At 36.9% G+C, this 26,482-nt stretch overlaps 1 protein-coding gene across 2 annotated transcripts; it reads right to left on the reverse strand.

Annotated features, from left to right (window-relative positions):
• Positions 1 to 190: 190 nt before the first annotated feature.
• On the reverse strand, positions 191 to 25,686 carry LOC311094555 (uncharacterized protein). 2 transcript variants are annotated; one of them, XM_084132589.1, is made up of 3 exons: positions 25,643 to 25,686; positions 6,492 to 6,581; positions 191 to 2,705 (listed from the first exon to the last, which is right to left on the reverse strand). In XM_084132589.1, the coding sequence occupies exons 2-3, from the start codon at positions 6,496 to 6,498 to the stop codon at positions 802 to 804; spliced, it is 1,911 nt and encodes a 636-aa protein (XP_083988715.1). In that variant the 5' UTR covers positions 6,499 to 6,581; positions 25,643 to 25,686; the 3' UTR covers positions 191 to 801. The 2 variants fall into 2 exon arrangements, with proteins under 2 accessions (XP_083988715.1, XP_083988716.1); XM_084132590.1 differs by having other exon boundaries at positions 25,662 to 25,681.
• Between the last annotated feature and the right edge of the window lie 796 nt (positions 25,687 to 26,482).

Genomic DNA, 26,482 nt, shown 5'->3' on the forward strand with positions numbered 1-26,482 from the left:
TGCAATCTATATCCAGTGTTAGTTCAGTGTAATTGCCACGTGCTGAGCAACAAAATCTCTTCTGTGTAAGTTAGTCACAGTCAAATCACTCCATCTCCACCAGTGTTGCCAGATTGGAAATGTCCAAGCATTGTACCAGAAGCTCAAAATTATTGTATTTGGAAGAAAATTATCGTACACAAGTCAAACGTAACAGAATACAGAATATTTATTGACCAACAACTTTTTGACACGACATGAAAACTACTTTTTTGCTAAAATATCAACCTCAGCTTGGAAAAACTGACCTAAGCGCCGCGGAAAGAACTCTTTACTTTTTAAAAAAAAAAATGTATTCTTCTTGCAAAACATAAAGAGATGACATGTTAATGATACACAACTTTGTATACAATATACAAAAAAAAAAACATTAACTTTAACAACGTGTATCTTCACGTTCAGGTTCTTCTCACGGTAGACGTAGAATCCACAGCTAGATCAATGAGTATAGAAGCCCTATGATTACAACCACCATCATTTGAAGTGTCACACAATTCTGAAATTATCATGCATTATGGGAATTTTTTCATTATTGATCGTAAATCGAACAGAGGTCAAAATTATCACACAAATACAATAATTATAGTACGTTTGGCAACACTGATCTCCACTTATAGCTGGTGTGTGGTGATGGTTTTAATAACTGTGAGTCTCGGGCTGGTTTGTCTTCTTCTGTTGATTATCATCATACTGCGGTATTTTATGATCACAGCAGAGAGAGACGAGATGAAGAGTTACAGGAACGCAGCTGGAGAGTTTTGATCAAACTGAATACTGCATATGTGGTTTCTCCACTGCATGGATCTTCATGTGTCGCTTCAGATGACTTTTAATAGAGAAACTCTTCCCACACTGATCACAAGTGTGCGGCTTCTCTCCAGTGTGGATCATCTCATGCGTTTTCAAAGATGATGAGTGACTGAATCTCTTGTCACAGTGTGAACACTTGTAAGGTTTTTCTCCAGTGTGAATTCTCTGGTGCCGTTTTAAATCTATCCATCTAGTAAAAGTCTTCTCACACTCAAAGCACATGTACTCTCTCACACCAGTGTGTATTTTCTCATGTCTATGTAAATATGGCAGAAGTGAAAAACTCTTTCCACACACAGAACATGAATGTGGCTTCTCCTTCATATGAACTCTCAGGTGTGACTTCAGGTTTAATGTCCTAAGAAATGTTTTGCCACACTGATCACATGTGAACGGCTTTTCTCCAGTATGAACTCTCCTATGCACATCAAGATTAGATTTGTGTGTGAAACTCTTCCCGCATTGATCACATGTGAACGGCTTCTCTCCAGTGTGGATCCTCATGTGAATCTGAAGACTTTGTTTGTATGGGAATCTCTTTCCACACTGATCACATGTGTGTGGTTTCTCTCCAGTATGGATTCTCATGTGCCGTCTAAGATTTGGTTTTTGTGTGAAACTCTTCCCGCATTGATCACATGTGAATAGCTTCTCTCCAGTGTGAACTCTCATGTGTTTCTCAAGACTTTGTTTGGTTGTGAGACTCTTTCCACACTGAGTGCAGATGAAAGATTTCTTGGCTCTTCTTTTCTTTAAAAATGTCTTTTTAGTCTTTGAGCGACTCAAAGGTTTTTCTCCAGGTTTGACATGATGTTCCTCCTTCACTTCACTCAGTTCTTCACTCTCCTCCTTCACTTCACTCGGTTCTTCACTCTCCTCCTCCACTTCACTCAGTTCTTCACTCTCCTCCTTCACTTCACTCAGTTCTTCACTCTCCTCCTCCACTTCACTCGGTTCTTCACTCTCCTCCTTCACTTCACTCGGTTCTTCACTCTCCTCCTCCACTTCACTCGGTTCTTCACTCTCCTCCTCCACTTCACTCGGTTCTTCACTCTCCTCCTTCACTTCACTCAGTTCTTCACTCTCCTCCTCCACTTCACTCAGTTCTTCACTCTCCTCCTTCACTTCACTCAGTTCTTCACTCTCCTCCTCCACTTCACTCAGTTCTTCACTCTCCTCCTTCACTTCACTCAGTTCTTCACTCTCCTCCTCCACTTCACTCGGTTCTTCTCGCTCCTCCTCCACTTCACTCGGTTCTTCACTCTCCTCCTTCACTTCACTCGGTTCTTCTCTCTCCTCCTTCACTTCACTCGGTTCTTCACTCTCCTCCTTCACTTCACTCGGTTCTTCACTCTCCTCCTCCACTTCACTCAGTTCTTCACTCTCCTCCTTCACTTCACTCAGTTCTTCACTCTCCTCCTTCACTTCACTCAGTTCTTCACTCTCCTCCTCCACTTCACTCAGTTCTTCACTCTCCTCCTCCACTTCACTCGGTTCTTCACTCTCCTCCTTCACTTCACTCGGTTCTTCTCTCTCCTCCTTCACTTCACTCGGTTCTTCACTCTCCTCCTTCACTTCACTCAGTTCTTCACTCTCCTCCTCCACTTCACTCAGTTCTTCACTCTCCTCCTTCACTTCACTCAGTTCTTCTCGCTCCTCCTTCACTTCACTCGGTTCTTCACTCTCCTCCTTCACTTCACTCAGATCTTCACTCTCCTCCTCCACTTCACTCAGTTCTTCACTCTCCTCCTTCACTTCACTCAGTTCTTCTCGCTCCTCCTTCACTTCACTCGGTTCTTCACTCTCCTCCTTCACTTCACTCAGATCTTCACTCTCCTCACTCTCTTCCATCAGGTCTGAAATGAAAGAAAAAAGTTTGATAGCATTTTCTAAGGATGCACTGAATGTTCGGCCACCGAAATTATTTGGCTGAAAATATCAACAACAGCACTTAAGGTGTTCGGTCGAATAAGTGAAAAGATTAAATTTATTTTAATAAATTTTAGGTTTTTCCAAAACCTTAATTTTTAATAAAAATTTGTAGAGTTTTTGTAGAATAAATTTGACCAAACAATGCCGCTTTTGATGACGCGATCAAATGGCAACCATCATAGAGTGAATTATGAATCCAGCAAACACGTCGTCAGTGTGGAAGCATTTTAGAGTCTCAGAGAAAGATGCAAAAATGGTCGTTTGCAGACACTGTTCTGCTGAACTGTCGAAGGGTGCATCTGCAAAAACTTAGGCTACAGCACTATTTAGTGAAATTCAAGTCAACGCGAAGATCAAGTCAGAGATGTGTGTGTTTAACAAGGATCTTCAAAAAGAGTATCAAGTTATAAATTATGCATAGTAAGTTGTGAAAAATAACACTAATGTTGTATCGGGCTGAATGACCAGATGACCACCAGAAGCGACAGCGCGCAATCCCGAATTCACTTTTCTTTGCGCTTGAATGGTGAAATACTGACACACAGGTGTCAGTCAAACTGCCCATCATGTGGAGTATCTCACGTAAATAGTCGGTTATGGCTTAACAGATCGGTGAAAACCGGATATGTGTCAGTTAGTCAGTATACTGTATTACCGGTAGATCCAAGCATTTGGTCTTAAAATTACAGCAGCCTTAAATACCTGTCTGTGTCATATTCATGTTAATCAAACAACAACAGATGCACTTTTTTGTTGTAAGCATACAAACGTTACATTCCGTCAGCAGTTAGTTATAGGCCTAATATAAGCGAAAAACCCTGTTCGGTATTCGGCGCATCCCTAGCATTTTCAGCAAATCAAACAATTCAAAGAGAGAAATATGAAGTGAAAGGTCATAAAAGTGATCACTTTTTACATTTTGTATTTTTGCCTGTTTATAAATTAATTATACTTCCCAATTACTAATGACTTACTTCTAGCTTCTGACCAAGGCTATATCTCTATACTAGTTTTACTTGATCTTTGTGCTGCGTTCGACACTATAGATCATAAAATACTCTTAGATCGATTACAAAATTACACTGGTATTCAAGGACAGGCATTACGGTGGTTTAGATCATATCTATCTGGCCGTTACCATTTTGTGTACATAAATGAGGAAGAATCTAAAATAATGTCAGTAAATTATGGAGTGCCTCAAGGCTCTGTGTTCGGCCCTCTGCTATGTTCAATATATATGCTGCCACTTGGTAATATTATTAAGAAAACATGGAATTAATTTTCCACTGTTATGCCGATGATACTTATATATTTCATCACGACCAGATAAATTCTCTAAATTGTATAACTTAACTGAATGTGTTAAAGATATAAAATATTGGATGACCTATAATTTTATTCTATGAATTCAGCTAAGACAGAGGTATTACTTATTGGACCAAAAACCTGTACACAGAATCAAAATTAGCATTTGGAAGGATGTCCTGTAACTCCATCCTCTACAGTTAAAGACCTGGGCTGCGTTTCCAGATAACGATGGATCTTAGCACTTACGAGGATTTTCTACGAGCGACTTTACGAACGTTCGTGTTCATTTCACGTGCGTTTCACAAAAATGCACTTAGCATGATCGCACGCAGCTGTGCTTTAAGTGCTACTTAAGAGTCGCTGTCCGTTTGTGAAGTGCGGAAATGTCACCTTGTAGAATGGCTCGTAACTGTAGCACACGCTTGTATTTTGAAATCTATAAAAAGCACAAACCTTCGGGTGGAGACACCAGCAAAATGGCTGAACCAAAAAAAAAAAAAAAACATTTTCTAAAAGAGGAGATTAATGTAATTTTATATGAGGTGGAGCTATCCAAACATATTATTTTCAGCAGGTTTAAGGGCAGTCAAACAATTACATAAAAACAAAAAATGTAGGAGGATATTGCTAGAAAACTGACTGCAACTAGGGGCATAAAAATATCAGGGAAGGAGGTCAGGAAGAAGTGGCAAGCCTTGCTAAAAGGAAAAGGGCACTGCAGAGGACAACATTTAATAAAACAGGTGGTGGGCCCAATGAGTCCTCCTTTTTCACAGCAGAGGAAGAAAAGGCCTTGTCATTTGGCACAAGTGCTTCAGATGGCATTTGTGGTGGTATTGACATCCATGGAGGAGTAGGGGTAACTCAACCTGAGCCTGAGTCAGGTCCTTCATGCTCAGAGGAACTATCAGTTTCATCTGCCATCTCCCAGCACATCTCATAGTCCTCCAAACAACCCTCCCAGGCCTCAGCCTCCATCTTCTGTTGTCCAGACTGCAGCCACACACCTCAGCAGTTTGAGAATCTTTGTAGTTGTAGTCAGGACATATGAGAGTGTCCTTATAGGGAGGAATAAGATGAAGAGGTGGTGGAGGAGGAGGAGGAGGAGGAGGAGGAGGTCAAAGATGGCATGATGGGGCCACATGATGGCCAACCAAGAAATGCCCAATGCATGGTACAAGTCATTGACAGATTTTTTTAGTTCATCCCTTTTTTACCCAGTCTTTGAAGCATATGTCATATTTTATAAAAAAAAATTGTTCATTCATTTAATTTAGATTAAAATGATTGGATTAAGTGATTTCTATTTTTTTTGTTTTTGTTTTCTGCCCTTTTTAATTATTTAATTTAGAAATTCATTTAACCCTCTGAGGTCTGAGCTGTTTTCTGGGCCCTGGAGGTGTTCTGACATGCTCTGACATTTCTGGTTATTTCTGTTACTTGTGACATTTTCATGGCTAAAGTCTAATTACACTGTATTCAGCACAAACTCTGCTACAATAATATATCAGCACCATGTATGTAAAAGTTTGTAGTTTTGTAAAATTTTGTAAATACCCCAAAAAATTCTCACTGAAATAAGGCCATGAAACTCCTACTGATTATTTCTTCACAAGACTTTTGAAAATTGTATCACGTAGCCTAGAATATTTGCTCTAAAACTATGTGAAAATCACCCTGACTGCTCATTCAGATAAGACAATATATTGATTTAAAAATTTTACGACGTGTTTTGTGTGAAAAAGCTCTATGCGGGAGCTCATTAATATGTTGTCACGACACACATGAGGGAGACAGTAGATCCAAGTGCAGTGAGATATTTATTGGGTAATCCGTGAAACATAATCCAGTCCAGGCAAGTGTCAAATACCATACAAGCAATCTAAACGAGAACAATGAACACAAGGACCAAGCAGGAACAAACCAAGAAGTGTGAGACATAACAAGGACTCCGTAACAAACACTAACACAGACAGGGCATATATACACACAGAACTAACAAGGTGATGGGAACCAGCTGATTGCAATAATCAGATAAGTGACGGAACAGAATGCTGGGAAATGTAGTCTAATGTGAATGACACCGTGAGAACGAGGACCTCTAGTGAACCCCAGGGAAACACAACCAGACACTGTGACTTATGTAAGCTTTTCACACCTGAGAAAGACAAAGACCCTCCCCTAACGGCCCTATTAGGAGCTATCAGGCCCTGTCATTCGGAGCAACCTTGCACAATACTGTAAATGAGGAGATTTAAAAAAGAATGGCTTTTAAATTGTTTGGATTTATTTACAACACAACATAGTCCAAAGATACACAACACATGCCAAAAAAGCACTTATTGAAAACAATGATCCAAAGACAGAGACCTTTGTGCCATTCCTAAAAACATTGTACATACCTTTCATTTCCAAGGTGTTTGATTTTCACTTTACCATGTTCGTGTACAGAGACTCATGTGAATGTTGAAGTCCTTAGTGGCATCTGGGCCCTGAAAAAAAAAAGTGAACATACTGATATCAAGAGAAAGGCCTGCACGATTTTGGGAATAAATTTTAGATTTTTCTGGTTAAAATTGCTTTTTAAAATTCACAGAACACACACACACACACACACACACACACACACACACACACACAAATGTTTCCAACAAAATATAATATAATGAACACCAGGTTTGTTGTGCCTTGTAGGCATAAGCTATGCACAGGCAACAACTAAGCTAGAGAAAAATATATTGATTATCATGTTACTTCAAATGTTTCCATTCGTTATGATGATATGAAATGAGATAATAGTAAAAACATGAAGCCGTTTGCTTTTCGAACGCGATCGCGCTGCAAAATATGATACATTCAAACGCGATCGCGCTGCAAAATATGATACATTCAAACGCGATCACGATCCAAAATATGATACATTTGTTTTCGTTTTGAATCCGATCATTTAAAAGTACACACTTAAATGTTTATAAACGTATATGGCTCATAAATGTGTGACAAGTATTCGCTGAGTTTTGTTTCAGTTTATAGACGTGCTCAAGAAAAAAAAAGTTCACCGCGACGGAGAGGCAGAACGCACACCCTGTTTATTTTCTTTATTTTACAAAAGCACAATGTTTTGATTTGATTGTAAGTGGACACATACAAAAGTAGAAATATCACAGATTCTTTTTTTATATTTATTTTTTCTGTATGACCATAAATGACAGAGTAATTTAAGTTTATAATTCTACAATGTGGAGAAAATCCAGCAAAACGCGCCGGCGCGTTTGCCGACCTCAGAAAGTTAAACAAAAAATGAGTAATAAAGTGTACAATAACCTTAAAGTACAATCAAAACCTTATAATTACATTTCACTTGAATAAAGGTGTAATCACCTGTCCTGCAGGTGACCTCATAACTCTGTCTTCTTACGAGGCACTTAGGGATTTACGATTACTCCAGAGCACTCGTAGATTTTTAAGTGCTACTTAAGTTACGATGCTTTTGGGAAACTGACCGTAATATTAAGATCAGATTGTTTTTACGATTTACTTAGGCTTACGATGCTTTTGGGAAACACAGCCCTGGGCGTTATATTAGACAGCAACTTATCTTTCCACCTCAGAAACATCGCTAAACTCTGGAATATGCTTCTGTTCCTGATGCAAAAAAAGTTAGTTCATGCTTTCATGACCTCTAGACTAGATTACTGTAATTGAGTAAATATGCATTTCCTTTATGTACAGTAGAGGGCGCCGCTCAAACAAACCTTTCAGCTGCTGCCGTTCTGGATTAAAGAACAATAGGATTCAGGAGAAGGAGGTTCAACACTCTTACTTCTAAATCTAATCAAAAGCAATTATGCTTATTAGTATGGTTGAATTAGATCATTGAAGGTCAGCAGCAAAGACATTGGTTAACAAAATGTGATTAAGTACATAACGTATATTTGTGTAATTTAATATAGTGAATTATAAAATTATAAAAAACAGAGCACACAACACCTCCTCCAGGGGCGTAGTTTGTGGGGGTGTCTGTAGTTTGTTGTCTCCGCCCCGACGCTCTTACGTCGCATCATTACATATTTGCGCGCGCCATCTGCTCCTCAGATTTCTCATCCCAAAAGAAAACTGTCAGCAGCACGAGGAGCTTGGCAGCTAACGCAGCGTCTCGTTCCCTATTCAGAGAACATAGGTTACGCAAGTAACCAGAGACGTTCTCTTTCATAGGTTCACTCAACGCTGCGGATAGCACAGTGGGAACGGACTACCAAACTCGCCAAGCTAGAGCGCTTTCCATGACTGGTACACAAATGAGACACCGACCAAGATGAGTTCAAACAGAAAGAACCTGGGAACCCGGGGTCATGTTAAGATCCAAATTATAGAACCTTACAAAAGTGTGCGGAGAGGACCAGCCTGCCGCAACACAAATGTCCTCCAAAAGTACTCCTCTAAAAAGAGCTTGAGAAGATGCCACACTTCTGGAGGAATGTGCTCTAATGCTAAGAGGTGAAGGCAAGCCACGCACCTCGTAAGCCAACGAGATAGCTTCTGTGACCCAGTGAGAAATCCTCTGCTTTGATGCAGCAAGCCCACGGTGGCCAGCACCGAAGCAAACCAGAAGCTGGTTAGATTTCCTCCAACCGCCTGAGCGGTCTAAATATATCTTAAGAGAACGAACTGGGCAGAGCAAGTTAAGCTTCTTATCTTCCTCAGAAGAAAATGGAGGAGGGTGGAAAGCGTTACGGTTAACCACCTGCGAGCGGAAAGTTGTGGAAAGAACTTTGGGGACATACCCTGGTCTCGGCCTCAAGGAAAACTTGACCAAGCCAGGAGCAAAATCCAAGCAAGACTCGCTAACAGAAAGAGCTTGTAAGTCTCCTACCCGCTTTAATGAGGACAAAGCCAACAAAAGAGAAACCTTGAGAGTCAGAATCTGCTCCAGAGCTGACTCCAAGGGCTCAAAGGGGGCCTTCGTCAAACCCTCTAGGACAACAGAAAGGTCCCATGAGGGAACTCTAGGGGAGCAAGCCAGTTTCAGGCGCTTAACCCCACCAATGAAGGCCGAAACTAACCTTAGTTTCCCCAGGGGAATCTCGTCTGATTCCCTATGTGCTGCCATAGCTGCGACATAAACTCTGAGAGTGGTAGCAGCTGCTCCAGAAGCAAACTTCTCCTGCAGGAATTCCAGTACTGAACCAACAGGGCAGTTAACTGGACTCCTATCATGTGCTAAGCACCATTTCTCAAAAACATTCCAATTGGAAGAATATAGCCTCCTTGTAGAAGGGGCTCTAGCACTCGCAATGGTCTCCTGAACGTCAGTTGGGAGATCAGAACTTAATGCTAACGGCCTCTGATCGGCCAAACATACAGCTTCCACATGTCTGGGCGAGGATTAGGGATGCGCCGATCCGATATTCAGTATCGGTATCGGCTCCGATACTGCCATTTTGGCCGGATCGGGTATCGATCAGACGAAGCCGATCCAAATCCGAAATTGTGCGTATTACTATTCTGTCATTGTTAAGCCCCACAAAAGGCACAAATGTATTATAAAGCACTATAAAGTTTTCGTGCACTATATTATAAGTGTTCAGAAGCCATTTAATAGTCTAATATGAGGTAGAAATTAATATTTAAGTCGTTAAATTCAAGTTAACGTAAACTCTTTCCTCCGCTGCAGCTGTCAATCATACTCCAGCATTCAAACAGCGCGTTCGGTTACGTCAGTCTACACGATGAAACTCTCAACAAGATGATTCAATGTTAATATTATTGTACTTGATCTGTAGATAAAGTTCTATGGTTTCGCATAAAATTACTTTATCTTGCTGGTCTGTATTGCTGTACCTTAATCATGTTACTTTCTACCGGGTGTCTGTTGGATCTCAATGGAGTAGAGCGCTATGACTGTTCTTCACGCGCACAGTACTGAAATTTAAAACTGTTAAAAGAAAAGGCTGAATAAACTATTGCAAAGATAGATACTGTATAATACACTACGCATCAATATATATTTCCTCAGTGCATTGAACTGTGTTTAATGTGGACTCGACACGCTGCGCGCTGTGACTTGTGTTGCTTCGAGCGCATCATTCTGCACACGGGTTGTGCATAAGGGTCATTCTACGAAAATGGTGGCTTTCCTGTCCCGGGCCCCAATCACTAGGAAAAACACTTAAAAGTGTCAGATAATGACACAAAATATATGTTTTTTGTTTTAATTTAAATGTTTTATTGTTAATAAAACATATGTAAGACAGTTATTTTGCAAACTATTTTTTATATATATTGTAGAACATGGTCAGCACCATGAAATTGGCTTGTCCCTCAGGTCAGGAGTCGTGGTTTAGTGACATATTTTGAGTTAAAAAATATATTTTCCTCCCCCTTTAAATGTCATAATACAAAGGGAAGTAGTATAGTTATTTAGTGGACTACTTAAACTAAAATATAAACTAAATATTATATATAATTTACAGGGAATACCTGTCCCTCAATTTCATGTCACTGGTGTTACAATTTAAAAAAAACACCACTTTGAAAAAAATTCAACATCCTTGCCAACTTCTTCCTGGGTCAAAAGTTAATTGCAGGCGTGGCAGTTTTGAAAAGCACATGGTGAGTGTGAACTCTCTCTTCATCTTTTAGCAATTTGATAAATAATTTGATAATTTCACGTGAGGACTTAAGATGTGTCACTGGTGTTCTACAGTTTATAGTAAGGGGAAAGGAAATTTTATTAATATTTTTCAAATTGCATGATTAAGTGATTTATTTACAATTTAAGAAGTGTGGTTTGAGCTACTGTGGCCGCCATCTTAGATATGCCATGTTGTCTGCAGATTTGTCACTGGTGTTATCGTCACTGGTGTTACTGTTGCTGCTGGTAACACCAGTGACATGATGATAACACCAGTGACAATCAATAACACCACTAACTTTTTTCTCAACATAAGGTTTCATAAAAGCCTCAACAATTATATTAATAAAGACTTGTTAGCATTTTATTACTGTTTTAATATTGTAAACATAAAATTGCTTTCCTTTTGACAGATATGGCGAAATTAAGTGCTGCTGAAAAGCAAAGACTCTACAGGCAGCGCAGGGATGCTGACCCAGACCGCAGAGCAGCCTACCTTAAACAGAAACACCAGACTTACTTAAAATATTTGGAGGGTCAAAAAAGAAAGAGAGTGAATGATCTCACAGAAAGGGAAAAAAGACAGGAGCAAAGGAAATGGCGGGTCAGACAGGCAAAACACAGAGAGAGATTGAGAGCAGGAAAAACAGTGTTGACCCCCCCATCCATTCCAGACAGTCAACCCAGTACTGCAAGGTCAGGTTTTAAGACAATGCATTGTGCATTGTATGTATGCTAACTTTTTAGCATTTGTGACACAAAACCAAAGCATAGGCATGACAGAAATGGAGTAAGATTTCATGGTTGTATTATGTTGTATGCATCTCACATTGGAAATCTAATAAAATTTTATATTACATCTTTATGCTTTACAGACAACGAATCCAAGGGCGTAGAGTGCGTAGGAGAGTAGCACAGATAGGCCGAAGAAAATGTCAGGAGTTGCAAAAGAAGTTAGAAAAGCACAAAAGACTATACCACAAATACAAGAAACGTTGTCACCGTTTGCAGGGTAAAAATCAAGACATTGAAAGTCCAAGAATGAAGACGAGAAGCACTCTACAAGACTGTCCTGCCTCTTCATCAATTAGAAGAACTTTAAACTTCCATTATGCTCTCTTGGGGGATCTAAGAGCAAAGTACAAAGCAGCCAAAGCAGACAAAGCCAAACAGGGGGTTGTAAATGTACTGACAGGAAAGCTGATAAAGAAATACAAATTCAAAAAGTTGTGCGAGCAGATGATTGGTTTTTCATACAAAGCCTGGAAGCCACAAAACAGAGCTCGACAAACAAGTTTGGCCGAAATAAACAAGAGAGCTGTAAGACAGTTCTACCTAAGAGATGATGTCAGCAGGCAAACCCCTGGCAAGAAAAACACAATCACACTAAGAAAAATTAAGAAACAGAGAAGGCTCCTTTGTCATTCCCAGAAAAACCTTCACAGGAAATTTGTTGCTGAGCATGGGCAAAACATTTCATATGCCGCCTTCTGTAGGGAGAGACCATTTTGGGTGGTGACACCGAAGGAGAGAGACCGAGAAACTTGCCAGTGCAAGACCCATGAGAACCTACAGTTTATGGTGGAAAAAAATCACAAACTTGGTCTTTCACTGTCCAGCAATCTGGAGGAGATGGCAGATAGCACAGTCTGTAACAATTCAAAGACATGTGCTTATGGTGAATGCCAAAAATGTGAATACTCCACTGTACCACCGGCCAGACAGCAATCCAACAAAGAGGTGTCGCTCACCCAGTGGTGTCTGATAGAGCACACCAGAGCAAATAAAGAACAAGAGAAAAGTAGCTTAATCACTGTGAAAAAGGATATAACCATAACAGAGGAAGAGCTGGTGAACCAATTCCAAAATAGGCTCTTTAAATTCAGGAGACACCTGTTTAACATCAGATGGCAGTACAGCATCTACCGGACCCTGAGGGAAAACCTGACCAATGATTGCCTGATCCATATAGACTTTAGTGAGAACTTCACTTGCAAGTACGCTTCAGAGATCCAGTCAGTTCACTTTGGGGGATCACACAAGCAAGTGACGCTCCACACTGGTGTCCTCTATGTGGGGAAGGAGCCCCCCATCTCCTTCTGCACCATCTCACCCAGCAGAAGGCATGATCCAGCAGCCATATGGGCTTACCTGGACCCCATCCTGGACATGATATAACATCAGTACCCTGCCGTGCAACACCTTCACTTCTTCAGTGATGGTCCGGCCACACAATATAAACAGAAGGGCAACTTTTACATGGTTTGCACGGAACCCTACAACAAGGGCTTCCAGGGGACTACATGGAATTTTTTCGAGGCCAGTCACGGAAAGGGTGCCCCGGATGGAGTGGGGGGTTCATTAAAGAGGTCAGCCGACCTCTTGGTCCGCCACGGGAGAGACATAACGGATGCAATGTCTTTCTACCAGGAGTTGAGGAACTCTGGCAGTCAAATACAGTTGTATTATGTCAGCGAGGAAGAGGTGGAAAGAAAGGCACAGATGATGTCTGGGGTACATCTGGTAACCATAAAAGGAACCATGCGAATGCACCAGGTTTTAAGTATCACACCTGGCATCCTAAAATTTAGAGACATAAGTTGCATCTGCCAAGCAGTGGAAGGCGTGTGGGATTGCCCATGTTATGGACTCCAAGAAGTCACCCTCCCGACAGTGTTGGCTAATGGCCGTGATCTCTCACCTCCACAACAACCAGGTGTCATCAACCCGGATACCTCAGCTCCACTTCGTCCAGATGTCATCGAGTCTCACCACAGTGGACAGTGGTGCATCGTGAACTATGACGAACAACCATACCCTACTCCTTTTAGAATACCATACTCCTTTTAGAGAGAGGTGGGTTGTATTTGGTTTGCTGTTTTTTTGGTTTGTGTTGTGTGTTGGTATGTGTAGGGTGAGTGTATGTGTGCGCGTGGTTTGTGTGTATGTATGTGTGGAAAAAGTTTATTTGGTTGGGGCACTATATTATATTGATAAAGATTTAAATGGAAAATACAAAAAAGCCTATAGGAATTTCTTCATTTAATTGTAATGGTTTAGCAAATATCTCTAAAAGGAATGAAATTTTTACTTGGTTAAATGATAAAAGCGACATTCAGATTGTTTGTATGCAGGAAACGCACTCTAATTCAGGAAATGAGTTAAAATGGAGATCTGAATGGGGAGGGGATATATACTTTAGTCACGGTCTAAAAAGCAGTAGGGGTGTTATGATTTTGTTTAAAAATAATGTAGATTATACACTGCACTCCATATTTACAGATAAGGAGGGTAGATGGATTGTAATAGATATAATGATCAATAACTTGCATATTATTTTATTAAATATTTGGGTCAATGACGTGACGCCTAAATTTTCTGTCCGATTGCATTTTTTCAGGCAAAAATGGGTTTAAATGCATAAAAAGATACTGTATATTTATAGTACCTCTCCCATGTATGTACTCACTTTAACTTTTAAAAAACCTTTACTTATTTGTTATTTTTTTTGTTATTTAAAGTGTCAAAACATCATGTGGTGCGACCGTCCGGCCATAACTTCTGTTTTGAAAACGTCTTTGAAATTACTCTGAATTTATTCAAATTTATTTTCTGCACTATTTGGCATGATTTCCAAAGTGTTTTGTAATCCTTTAAAAAAAATCAAAGCATTTGTATTTATATTTCCATCATAATATACAAACAAACTTTGTCCGATGATGTCCATTTTATGAAATATCATGTGGTGCGACCATCAAGGAACTACCATTTTGGGACTTATATGTTGAAAACTATTCAAACACAGGAAGTTACATCATAAACCAATTTACCAAGGACCCATGGAAGCAGCAAGCAGGTTTGTAATTCTCTCAAATTGGAAAAAAAATAAACCTTTGTAATGGTTGGTATGTAGTTGCCACATTTGGATGTCATGTGGTATAACCTCAAAAAAATAATAATATTAAAGTTATTTCTACAAATATATATCTTTATTATAAAATTCATAGTGACCTTTTTTGGCAAGCTAGCTTGTTTTGTTTAGGTGGCCAATTCTGTGCCTGTAAATTATGACTGAATTTGAAAATATCATGTGGTGCGACCAAATATCATGTGGTGCGACCACTGCAGACAGATTTTCCATGATAGATGTCCTAGATTGGCAGTTTTATGCTTTTATATTCACTTGACGGTTTATATAATAAAAGTACTTTACTTTAGTATCATTTGGAATAGATTTTTATGCAATTTGGGATATTTTTTATAGATTTCAGACAGTTTGTGTATACTCTTTGTACAATATGAGAAAAATGCAACAAAAAAAAAATTAGAGCATGTGATTTCAGTTTAGTAATAATGCATTTATTAGTAGTGTATTTATTATTGCCTATTTATTTATTTAAAACTATTTTAATTTATTTTACCAGATGCCACTGCCAAGCGAAAAAATTCTGACCCTGCAACAAGAGCAGAGTACCTTGATAGGAGAAGAGTGAAATATTATTACAGTTTAAAATATCTGTTTTCTATGTGAATATATAGTAAACTGTAATTTATTCCTATGATCAAAGCTGAATTTTCAGCATCGTTACTCCAGTCTTCAGTGTCACATGATCCTCCAGAAATCATTCTAATATGTAACCCTGGACCACAAAACCACTCAATGGGTCAATGTCACATGGGTACATTTTTTGAAATTGAGATTTATACATCATATGAAAGCTGAATAAATAAGCTTTCCATTGATGTATGATTTGTTAAGATAGAACAATATTTGGCCGATACAACTGAAAATCTGGAATCTGAGGGTGCTACAAAATCGAAACATTGAGAAAATCGCCTTTAAAGTTGTTCATTTATGTTTGCAATATTGCTATATTCACTCACAAAAATAAATGTTTATACATTTATGGTAGGACATTTACAAAATATAAAACATGATCTTTATTTAATATCCTAATGATTTTTTGGAATAAAAGAAAAATCGATAATTTTGACCAATACAATGTATTGTTGGCTATTTGCACAAATACCCTGTGCGACTTGTGACTGGTTTTGTGATCCAGGGTCACTAATGATTTGCTGCTCAAGAAACATTTTTGATTATTATCAATGTTCATATTTTTTTTTTGAAACTGTGATACATTTTATATGTCAGGATTATTTGATGAATATAAAGTTCAAAAGAACAGCATTTATTTGAAATAGAATCTTTCGGAACATTATAGCCTGTGCCTGAATGTGACACTGAATGTGTCCTTGATTAATAAAGTATTAATTAATTAAAGTCAAGTTAAATTAAATGGTGCACTTGTTTTTGTGAAGTGATTTTTTTTTATAAAAGTGAGTTTATAAAATGTTTATGTTCAGGAAAATTCTGTGAAATTTGTATAAAATCTGGTTTAAATTAAAAAATTTGTATAAAATGTATTGTTCATTGATCTCTTTAAATAGATTTTTAACTATATAAGGTTTTCGTGTCATTTGGAGCGACCACTTATCATGTGGTGCGACCAATAAAAGCTATCACTGTATTAAATTTAAAATAAAATATCTTATTTCTGTGGCTGAAATATGAATCACTGATACAGTATGCTTTAGTAAATTATATTTTTTAAAACATTTCTATCAGTTTTATGCGATTTACAGGAAAAATAAGTCTGTTAACTGCATTTTAGAAGGCGACTGAAATTGCAGAACAAAAATATGAGATCATTATATACAAAAACTCAAAAGAAATTCAAATACTCTGTTTTTAAACACTTTAATTACTGAGAACATGTAAAAAAAATACATTGATGTTAAGGAAATTAATTAATTTTAAGATAAATCACGGTCGCCCCACATGACATTTTTTAAGCCTATGGACAATTCATCTAGATGAAAAAACACTAAAATCACTTAATTTAAATTTTTTATTTGAATTTATATGTACACAACATTCTTAATGATTGAACAATTGCAATATATATTGTTAATTTTCGTATTTTAAAATTGGCCTGTTGAAAATCCTTATACGTCATTGACCCATTTACGCTCCTAATGAGGACAATCCGTTATTTTTTGGTGAAATTAATACATATCTAAACTCATTACAATCTAATCAGATTATAATAACTGGGGATTTCAATACAGTCTTAGATATAAATAAGGATCGTAGTGGTCTACATAAATTTAATAATCATCCCCATGCACTTAGGGAAATTCAAGAAATGGCTGCATCATTAGATCTTGTTGATATCTGGCGTTTGCTAAATAAAGATACTATGAGGTATACATGGCGTAGAGGGAAACAGGCCAGTAGAATTGATTATTTTCTTATTTCTTTCTCATTGGTTCCTAAAGTATTAAACTGTTGTATTGGTGACTGCTTGAGATCTGATCATAGTCTGGTTACATTGCTGATTGATAATCGGCAATGTTCCAGAGGACGGGGTTACTGGAAATTCAATGTATCGTTTTTAAATGACGATTCATTCGTTGATATTACCAGGAGATTTATCAAAGAATTTTTTGAAGATAATGAAAACTCCTCTAGTCCACATAATGTTTGGGAAGCTTTTTAATGTTCCTTTAGAGGACATGCGATTAAGATGGGATCAATTAAGAAAAAAAGAAACCTAAAACAGGAACAAGAACTTATTGATGAAATAAATGAGCTACAACAATTATTAGATAGAAGTTATGCTACTGAAATAGAAATATTAATTAAAAGAAAACAAGATAAATTGGAGAGTCTTTATCATGAACGGGTAAACGGAGTTATGGTTAGGTCACACGCTGCTTGGATGGCGAAGGGAGAGAAGTGTACAGCACACGTTTTACGGTTAAATCAAAGAAATTCTGTTAAAAAGAATATCATGAGTTTATACAGAAATGATGTCTTAGTCACAAATCAACAAGAAATATTGCAGGAAGAATGTGAATATTTTAAAACTCTATATTCTAACGATGCAATATTGGAGTCGCTAAATGGTGTGACTGAGCAATATTTCCCTTTGAACAATGTTTCTGTGCTTTCTACTTCGCAGCAATTAAGCTGTGAAGGTGAAATAACAGAGCAGGAGTTATTGGAGGCAATTAATTCATTTTCATCTGGTAAATCTCCTGGTATCGATGGAATTCCTATCGAGATGTATACGATTTTTTTTTACAGAAATTAAAAAACCCTTATTAGAATCTTTCAACTTTTCATTTCAACAAGGTATTTTATCTAATTCACAAAGAGAGGGAGTTATCTCAATACTCTTAAAACAAAATCCTGATGGGAAATATAAAGATCCAAAATGGTTAAAAAATTGGCGTCCATTGACCCTGCTCTGTTGTGATACTCGTATTTTATCTAAATGTATTGCTTTAAGAATAAAAAATATAATTGGAGATGTTATAAACAACAATCAAGCAGGTTTTATTAAGGGTAGATTTATTGGAGATAACTTGAGACAACTACTTGACACTATACATTTTTATGGGAACCATCAGGAACCAGGATTGTTGTTTATTGCTGATTTTGAAAAGGCGTTTGATAAAGTTCAATGGAAGTTCATAAAACAATGTCTTACCTTTTTTAACTTTGGGAAAAACTTAATACAGTGGTTTGAAACTCTTTATAATCATCCAGTTAGTCGAGTGATTAATAACGGTCATATATCATACACATTTTTATTAACGCAAGGAGTCCGTCAAGGGTGTCCTTTGTCACCGTATCTCTTTATTTTATGTATTGAAATTCTGGCTATTAAAATTAGGAACAATCCAGATATATCAGGTCTATTTCCAAACGGTAAAGAGATTAAGTTAACAATGTATGCTGATAATGCAGTCTTTTTTATAAAACCAACACAATCCACTTTGGAAGGACTAATAAGGGAATTAAATACGTTTTCAAAAATATCTGGTTTGAAACCTAATTTTGCAAAATGTAACATTTTGAGAATTGGGACATTAAAAGACACAAATTTTATTTTAAACAGTTCCGTTCCTGTTAAATGGATTAATGGAGACGTTAATTTATTAGGGATTCATCTACCTGACAACTTTAAAGAAATTGTTAAATTCAATTATGAGAGAAGGATGGAAAAGGCAGATAGAATTTTACAACCTTGGAGGGGGAACTCTCTGACAATTCAAGGAAAAATTACTCTGATTAATACATTAGTAATTCCACAATTTGCCCACTTACTAATGCTTCTTCCTTCACCTAGTATGAAGTTCTTCAAACATTTTGAACAAAAAATGTTCAAATTTATATGGAACAATAAACCAGATAAAATTAAAAGGCAGTATTTATATAATTCTTATGACAACGGCGGATTGAATTTGAAAAATCTTCGAATGATGGATTGTTCCTTGAAAGCCTCATGGGTTGCTAAAATTTATCACAACAAACAATGGATCACAAGCCAGAGATTATATTCAGCCTTTTCCTTTTTCTCGAATAATATATTTCCTTTTTACCAATTAAAAGCAATAGGCCTACATATTGATAAAATATTTCAAAATAGTTTAAAAGAGTTATCACCTTTCTTCAAGGATGCACTGAAAGCTTGGTTGAATTTCCAGTACCACCCTCCAGATACAATTCAAGACATTCAGACACAGTTGCTATGGATGAATTCAAATATTACGGTTGGAGACAAGCCATTGTTGTGGGAGGAATGTGTCAAAAATGGGTTAATTTTTGTCAATGACCTTTTAGATTTATCTGGAGATTTTATTTCTTATGAAAACTTGAGAAATGTTTTTAGCATTTATCTCAATCAGTTACAATTCAACCAGCTGATTTCTGCAATTCCTAAAACTTGGAAAATGAAACTGCAAAATGAAAAGAGGAATAAATTAATGGTTTGTCTCCCACCAATAAGATGCCTTAAATGGTTGTCTGGTGTAAAGATAAATAAAATAATATATATTTGGAATTTAAATATCACGGGCACTGCACTTTTTCCACACAGAACCTGCCTGTTTTGGGAAGATGAATTTAATGATCAAATTTTGTGGAAAGATTACTTTAGAACAATTTATAGAACTACAATCGATTCATATTCCAGAATATTTCAACTTAAAATCTTTTATAAAATTATTGCAACAAAAAAATCTCTGTTCAAATGGCAGATAGAAAAAGATCCCTGTTGCAGGTTCTGTGGGGATGAGGAGGAGGACCTGATGCATTTGTTTTATTTTTGCCCACATGTGGCTAAGTTTTGGGTCAGTATACAGTTATGGTTAAGGTCTATGGATATTGTTTTGCAAATCACACCTCAGAATATTATGTTATGTGTCTTTGAGGGTAAATGCATACACTTTTTGAATATGATTATTTTGATGGGTAAAATTTTTATTTTTAAAGCTAAAACTTTATCAAATTTATGTATAAAACACTTTAAGAATAGAGTGTTTTATCAATATATGCTAGAAACAATTATTGCAACAAATAACAACAGAATAACTGAGCATGGAAATAAATGGAATGTCTACTTACTTGAGTTAGAGATATAAATATTAGATGTACGTTCTTAAAGGTGTGCCATGTGTTATGGCATAATTGTTTTGCTAATTCTATTGTGTTTTTGTTTATTGATTTTTTTTTTTGATCAGTAGTATTGATTTATTTTATTTTTCATTTTCTTATGTTATTAATTTTGTTTGCTTTGTGCTTCCTTTATTTTGCTTTTTTGTCATAACATTATGAATGTGTGGATGATTGTGGGTGTGGTATGAATGCATGGGGAGGTGGGTGGGGGGTTTGAAGCTTGTCTTGTTATTTTACTCTGTAAAAAAACAAAAAAAAACAACAACCATACCCTGGCATTATACTGGATGTCGAAGAACATAATATGAAAGTTAAGTGCATGCACAGGAATGGGGTAAACAAGTTCTACTGGCCAAGCCCAAGAGATGATATCAACTGTTATGGAGATGACCAGATTGTTTGTCTGATGTCAGAGCCGCTGCCAGTGAACAAAAGATCGGTTCAGATTGACCACAGTATCTGGAAGTACTTGGAGGAGCACCTGAATGTATGAAAGTGTCAGATGTGAACTGGCTACTAGTGAAGAAGCCATCAGTGGCTTCAATGGAGACTGGCTCGGAAATTATAACAGATGGACGCAGCACAATAACATGGCAAAGACAAACATATCTCAAGTAAAAGTGAAGAACAGTTAGTATAGGAAATATTTCATCAACATGTTTTACTGCATACAAAATGTTCGTATCAGTGCTGTTGGGAAAACGGTTTTAGTTTTGCGTTCAATGTTAGTTGTTTCTAATGTTCTAGTGGACATGTTTTGTTTATGACAATGTTGTGTTATGAAAGACACATTTTAGTCAAAAGGCTTCATCTTTCGGTCTTAATCTGGCCAATAACCTTTATTTTATTGTTCATATTAAATTTACTAATAAACGTATCAAATTGTTTGAAATAATCTTATGTTTTGTCATTGGTTTCACTTTGCGTCACTGGTGTTACATTGCGGCATGGCATATTGGCTTTCTGGCATCAGAGTTGCCCAGTTTCATAGAATATGGTTTTTGTATCTACCTAACTGTTGCTGCATTCATTAGTAAGCATTTTAAGGATATGATCATTCAGTTTTGATCACTCAACCTCAATTATTTCTAATGTTACAACAAAAACCACAATGGTAGAAATAGAAAAATGTCACACAATAGAACTTTACACATGCCTGTTTAAAGTAAATTATTACTAATTAAGACAATTTCTTAATATTACATTAACTTTTTCTGTATTTGATTATGTATGCAAATTAAATAGTCAAATTACATTCTGGGAAGCCTGAATTGTCATCTAAAATATAGGTAACACCAGTGACAAAAAAGCAGCGCAAGCATTTTTTAATGTAATGTAGTAAAAATATAAAAATACATTAAGCTGTCATTTAAGTTGATTTATAATGTTAAGAGGTTAACTATTATCTAACTATAGGTTTTGGTATACAAAAAAAGAATTACATTTTTAAAAAGTTGTCTGTTCAAAAAGCCACCATTTTCATAGAATGACCCACAAGCGCTTTGTGCCGCACTGTATTGGAGCCTTTCGTATTATAATACTTTTGCGCAACGAAAGATTATTAATAGACTTTCTTGTTCTGCCCTATCTTTCATATGTTGCTGCTTCAGCTACGCTATAAAAAAAAATAATTCTTAATTTTAAAGTAGGCTAGCCTACATTTTTTAAAATCTTTTTGATCTTGTTTTTCATGAATGTATTTTACAACAATACAAATTGCAATGTCTAAAGTTTTACCAGATTTATTACTACACTTGTGATTTTTCTAGAATAAATTTTACTGATGAATTATCCACTAATCTAGTTTATAATAGCATGTTTGTCATAGATTATGATCATACATTTTTTAATTTGTTTTTCTTTATAACTATTAAGTAGATTGTGTTTAACCCTCTGAGGTCTGGGGTGTTTTTGGGGTCCTTGAGATGTTCTGACATGCCCTGACATTTGTGCTTTTTTCAGTTGCTTATAAACATATCAATGGCAAAAAAAAATTACACTATTTAGCACAAACAGGACTACCATGATATGTGAGCCACATGTATACATGTTTTCATTTTTGAGAGAATAATGTTTATGCATGGTTATTGAAAAAACTAAAAATGAAAGTTTCTGAAATAAGGCCACAAAACACATACTAAATATATGTCAATAAGACTTTTGACTAATTGATGTTGTCGCCTTTTTTTTCTTCAAAATGATGTGAAAATCATCCTGCCTAATCATTCACATAAAACGATACATTGATTTAAGTTTTGTGAAACACTTTTAGTTTGGAAAGGCAATATGCGGATGGGGCGTAAACTAGGGCTGAACGATATATCGTTATCGTATCTATATCTAGATATGAACTTTCAAGATATTACTATCGTAAAAAGCAACGATATAGACGATATAGATTTCCCCTCTCCGCGCTCGCCCTGCATACAACTCTGGCAGTCACAACAAACATCAGTTTTACGAGTGCCCTTGAATGCACCGCTAAAGCCAGCGCGCACACACTACCAGGGACGTGGGAACTATATTGTGAGAGGGGGGGCGGCGTTTCCATGGTGACGCGTCATTGCTTGTCACGTGACACAACGCAGCAGCAACAGCGCTGAATGAATGATGATCTGCTTTTATGTAATTTTTCCTTTTTTATTCAGAATATTCACAAATGTGTTAGCTATGGCATGAAATATCTGATATTCCGATTGTCAAATACATGCAAGTGGAAGTATATTGTTGTTTAAACACCTTTATAACGATCACGTTAGTTGAGCTGTATGCGCGATGGGCGCCGCCGTGTTAGTTTGTGCCGCAGATGCAGGTCAGAGAATCGGATCTGTTGGATTTACAACCTCTATGTTTACAACACTTGAATTCATCCACTTCTCCCGAAATACTTAAAAGTAAGTGGCTGGTGAACTGGGAATAGAATAGAGTAAACATTGAAGTTACTTACACAATGTGTATCTGATATGAATAAAACGTGTCGAATTATAATGGAAAGGATTATTATTACCTCTTCCATAGACATCAGTGTGTATTTTACAAACTCTAAATGTATTGTTTTTTTAGTACTTACGTAGTCATATCGTATTGTATCGATATCGAGATATCTGGCATGAAAATCGAGATATGAAATTTTGTCCATATCGTTCAGCCCTAGCGTAAACGATCATGCATATTTAGTAGTTCACACCTGATGAGACAATGTCCCTGCATACCGTAAATCCTCTAATAGTGGCCTGTATTCCATTAGTGGCCGGGTCTCTAACATTGGCCGGTCTCGCTGTTGGCGGAGGTAAATAAAGGCCGGTCTCTAATAGTGGCCGGGGCTATTATTAGAACCAACGTTTTTCTGGGCAGGCCACAACATTATGCTTGTGATAGTAACATGCAAATACCACAGGGGGGCAATGTTTGCTAATGAATCCAAGCCATAGCTATGGTAGCCTGGTCATGTCAATCACTTCGCTCTTGACTCGCACGTGAGAATTCAGTCACCGGTAGGCTAATGTTGTTTACCATGGCAGCTGCGGAGCCAAAGAGGATTTTTGGCGAAAATCTATTTTTTAACCCCCTGGGATCGACAATCGCACTGGCGCGATAGGCTCGCTTTTTTTCTTAAGTGCAAACGAGTTTCAAAATACTCTGTTGACTTTGATCTCTTAATTACGGAGAGCGCGCTTTATTCAAACGCAAATAATCTGAGGCGATCCACGCAAACCTGAACACCCACAATCAGCTGGATAACACACATCTATCTAAGTAATAATAATCCTGGAAAATTTACCTCAGAAGTGCTTGGAAGTATTATTTCGAGGAGCAACGGATCCAGCTGAGAAATAGGTCAGTTCTATTTGCTTTGTTCTAATCGCTATAGTGTCTGTAAGTTACACGCAAAAAGACACGCGTTTCTAGTGTGTGAATGAATGAATGAAATCAATGAATGCACAGATGCGTGCTGTTGTGGAGCTAACGTTACTACTGCTGGAACAAATACTGTTTCAAAATGAATCATTGCTTTTCACAAAAAATATTATTTATATTATATTTATTTGTTGTTAATGTTCTGTATGCATACCATAATGTTATATGGTAACTAACTGTACGTTTTCAATAAATTAACCTAGTATTTTATAGGTTAAAATAGACACAAAATCTCGTTTTTATTCATTCTACTGGTAGTCCGTTTTGCTCAAATACAAATAAAGGCCTGTCTCTAATTATGGCCTCCTTCCAATAAAGGCCTGGGCCGCGATGCGCTTGAGTAAAATAAAGGCCCGGGCCTATATTAGAGGATTTACGGTACTTAATGAGCCATTCATTCAGGTGTGTCACCTATAGCTAACTTAAATATACAAGCTTCATAAAAATGATCATTCTAGAAGAAAATTTCAGATGGCATTTAGAGGCTTTTGCATCTGAACTCTTCATATACACATGACATTTTATTTTATTTTGACATTATGATTAAAATTGCTGCCCATGTTAATCTGAACTAAAAATTTACCTTTGTTTATAACTACTACAATATTAGGCTACATTTCATTTTTTCCAAGGAACTGTTTTTGTCTATTATAGCTCCATCATTGCTCAAAGTAAAAAAAAAAAAAAAATCATACTTTTATTATGTTAGTTTTAATTTAAAAAATAAAAAAATTCTCTGGCATTTCTTTATTTTTGCTGTATCGAAAACGTACTGAACCGTGACACCCCTACTTGTCAGGTATTGTTCATAAAAACAAGCATTAGATGAATAGTTGGCGTTTAAACTGTTATGTTTCATCCATCCCACCCCTGTGGGACGATTGAAACAAAGCACAACTACCGTTCAAAGTAAATTTTTACTTAAATCGTTCTATATTTGTACCGAATAACACATGATACTAAGAGAACACATATGTGAGTTCAGGTTGTTGATAAAAAAAAGAAAGAAAAAACCCTATCTGTTACCTTCTTAGAAAACGACGTTTATCTGAAAAGTGTTTCAACTGTCCCAGCTCTCCCCCACTATTGTTCCAAGAGTAAAACGCTATTCATAGTATTGCTTTAATGTCTCACGCGGCTCATCATAGGCTCAATGTAAAGCATTTAGAGTCTCTGTTCCAGTATGACACTTGAGATCGATTCACGTTAATTCCCTTCACAGATCTTAAACTTTGACTTTTGACTTGACGAAACAATCACACAAACGAGCACAAACATCGCTCAGGTCTGAATGAACTCAACATATTCTCCTCATGCTCGCTGCTGCTGCACTAAATGTTTATTTCAGAAGGAAGACGCCAGAAAAGACGCACAAGTATCGCTGTGATCGATGAAAACAATACAGAAATGAGCCTGTCGCTTAATCAAACTGTATAAAGTGTGTGTGATGGTTGAGTAAATATGATAAATACCGTGAACTGCTCTCCTCACCTCAGAAGACTCGACACTGAAACTCTCAATGAGGGAAGAGACGGCGCGAGCGAGCGGTGACGTCATCGGCCGCCAACTGTAGATGATCGGAGACGCGCCAATGGCAAGCCGGCTTAGTATTAAATACTCCTGGCTGTACTAGTATGGCAAGCCGTTTTAGCATTAAATACTCCTTCCTGTACTAGTCATAAATCAGTTTTGACTAGTCATAATTCGAGTTCCAGATATCTCTTCTGCAATTTTGACTCGTTGTAATTGCAATTAAGATATCTACAATGTTAATTTGACTAGTCATAATATACATTACAGATATCTACAATGTTTTTATGACTAGTCATATTCTTCCATTGACTTCAATTGGAAAATATTTTCAGATATCTACACATGAGTTTTGACTAGTATAAATTGTAAATAAACATATAAAAAATAAATTTCCAATGGGATTTCTAATTAGAGATATCTCAAATTATAATTTGCACTAATTTAATTGCCACTAGTGCAAATTATAATTTGAGATATCTCTAACTGAGTTTTGTCTAGTCATAATCAAATTGGAGATATATTTAATTCATCGTTTTTTTAAGATATCCAAAAATACATATGTAGATATCTTTAATTAATTTATTACTAGTCAAATTACAGTTGTAGATATCTTGAACTGGATTTTTGACTTGGCAAAACTTAAAGCCACACCATGTAACTTTTCAACCTTCATAATATATTTCCAAGACCCTTGTGATGGTACATCGACTTACAATAGGTTGAATGACACGTCTGCCAGAGCCTGACGGGGTCTGTATCGCTTTTACTGGCACTATGTA

The sequence above is a fragment of the Abramis brama genome (assembly GCF_963993115.1).
Source record: "Abramis brama genome assembly, chromosome: 1".
NCBI classification, from domain to species: Eukaryota; Metazoa; Chordata; class Actinopteri; order Cypriniformes; family Leuciscidae; genus Abramis; species Abramis brama.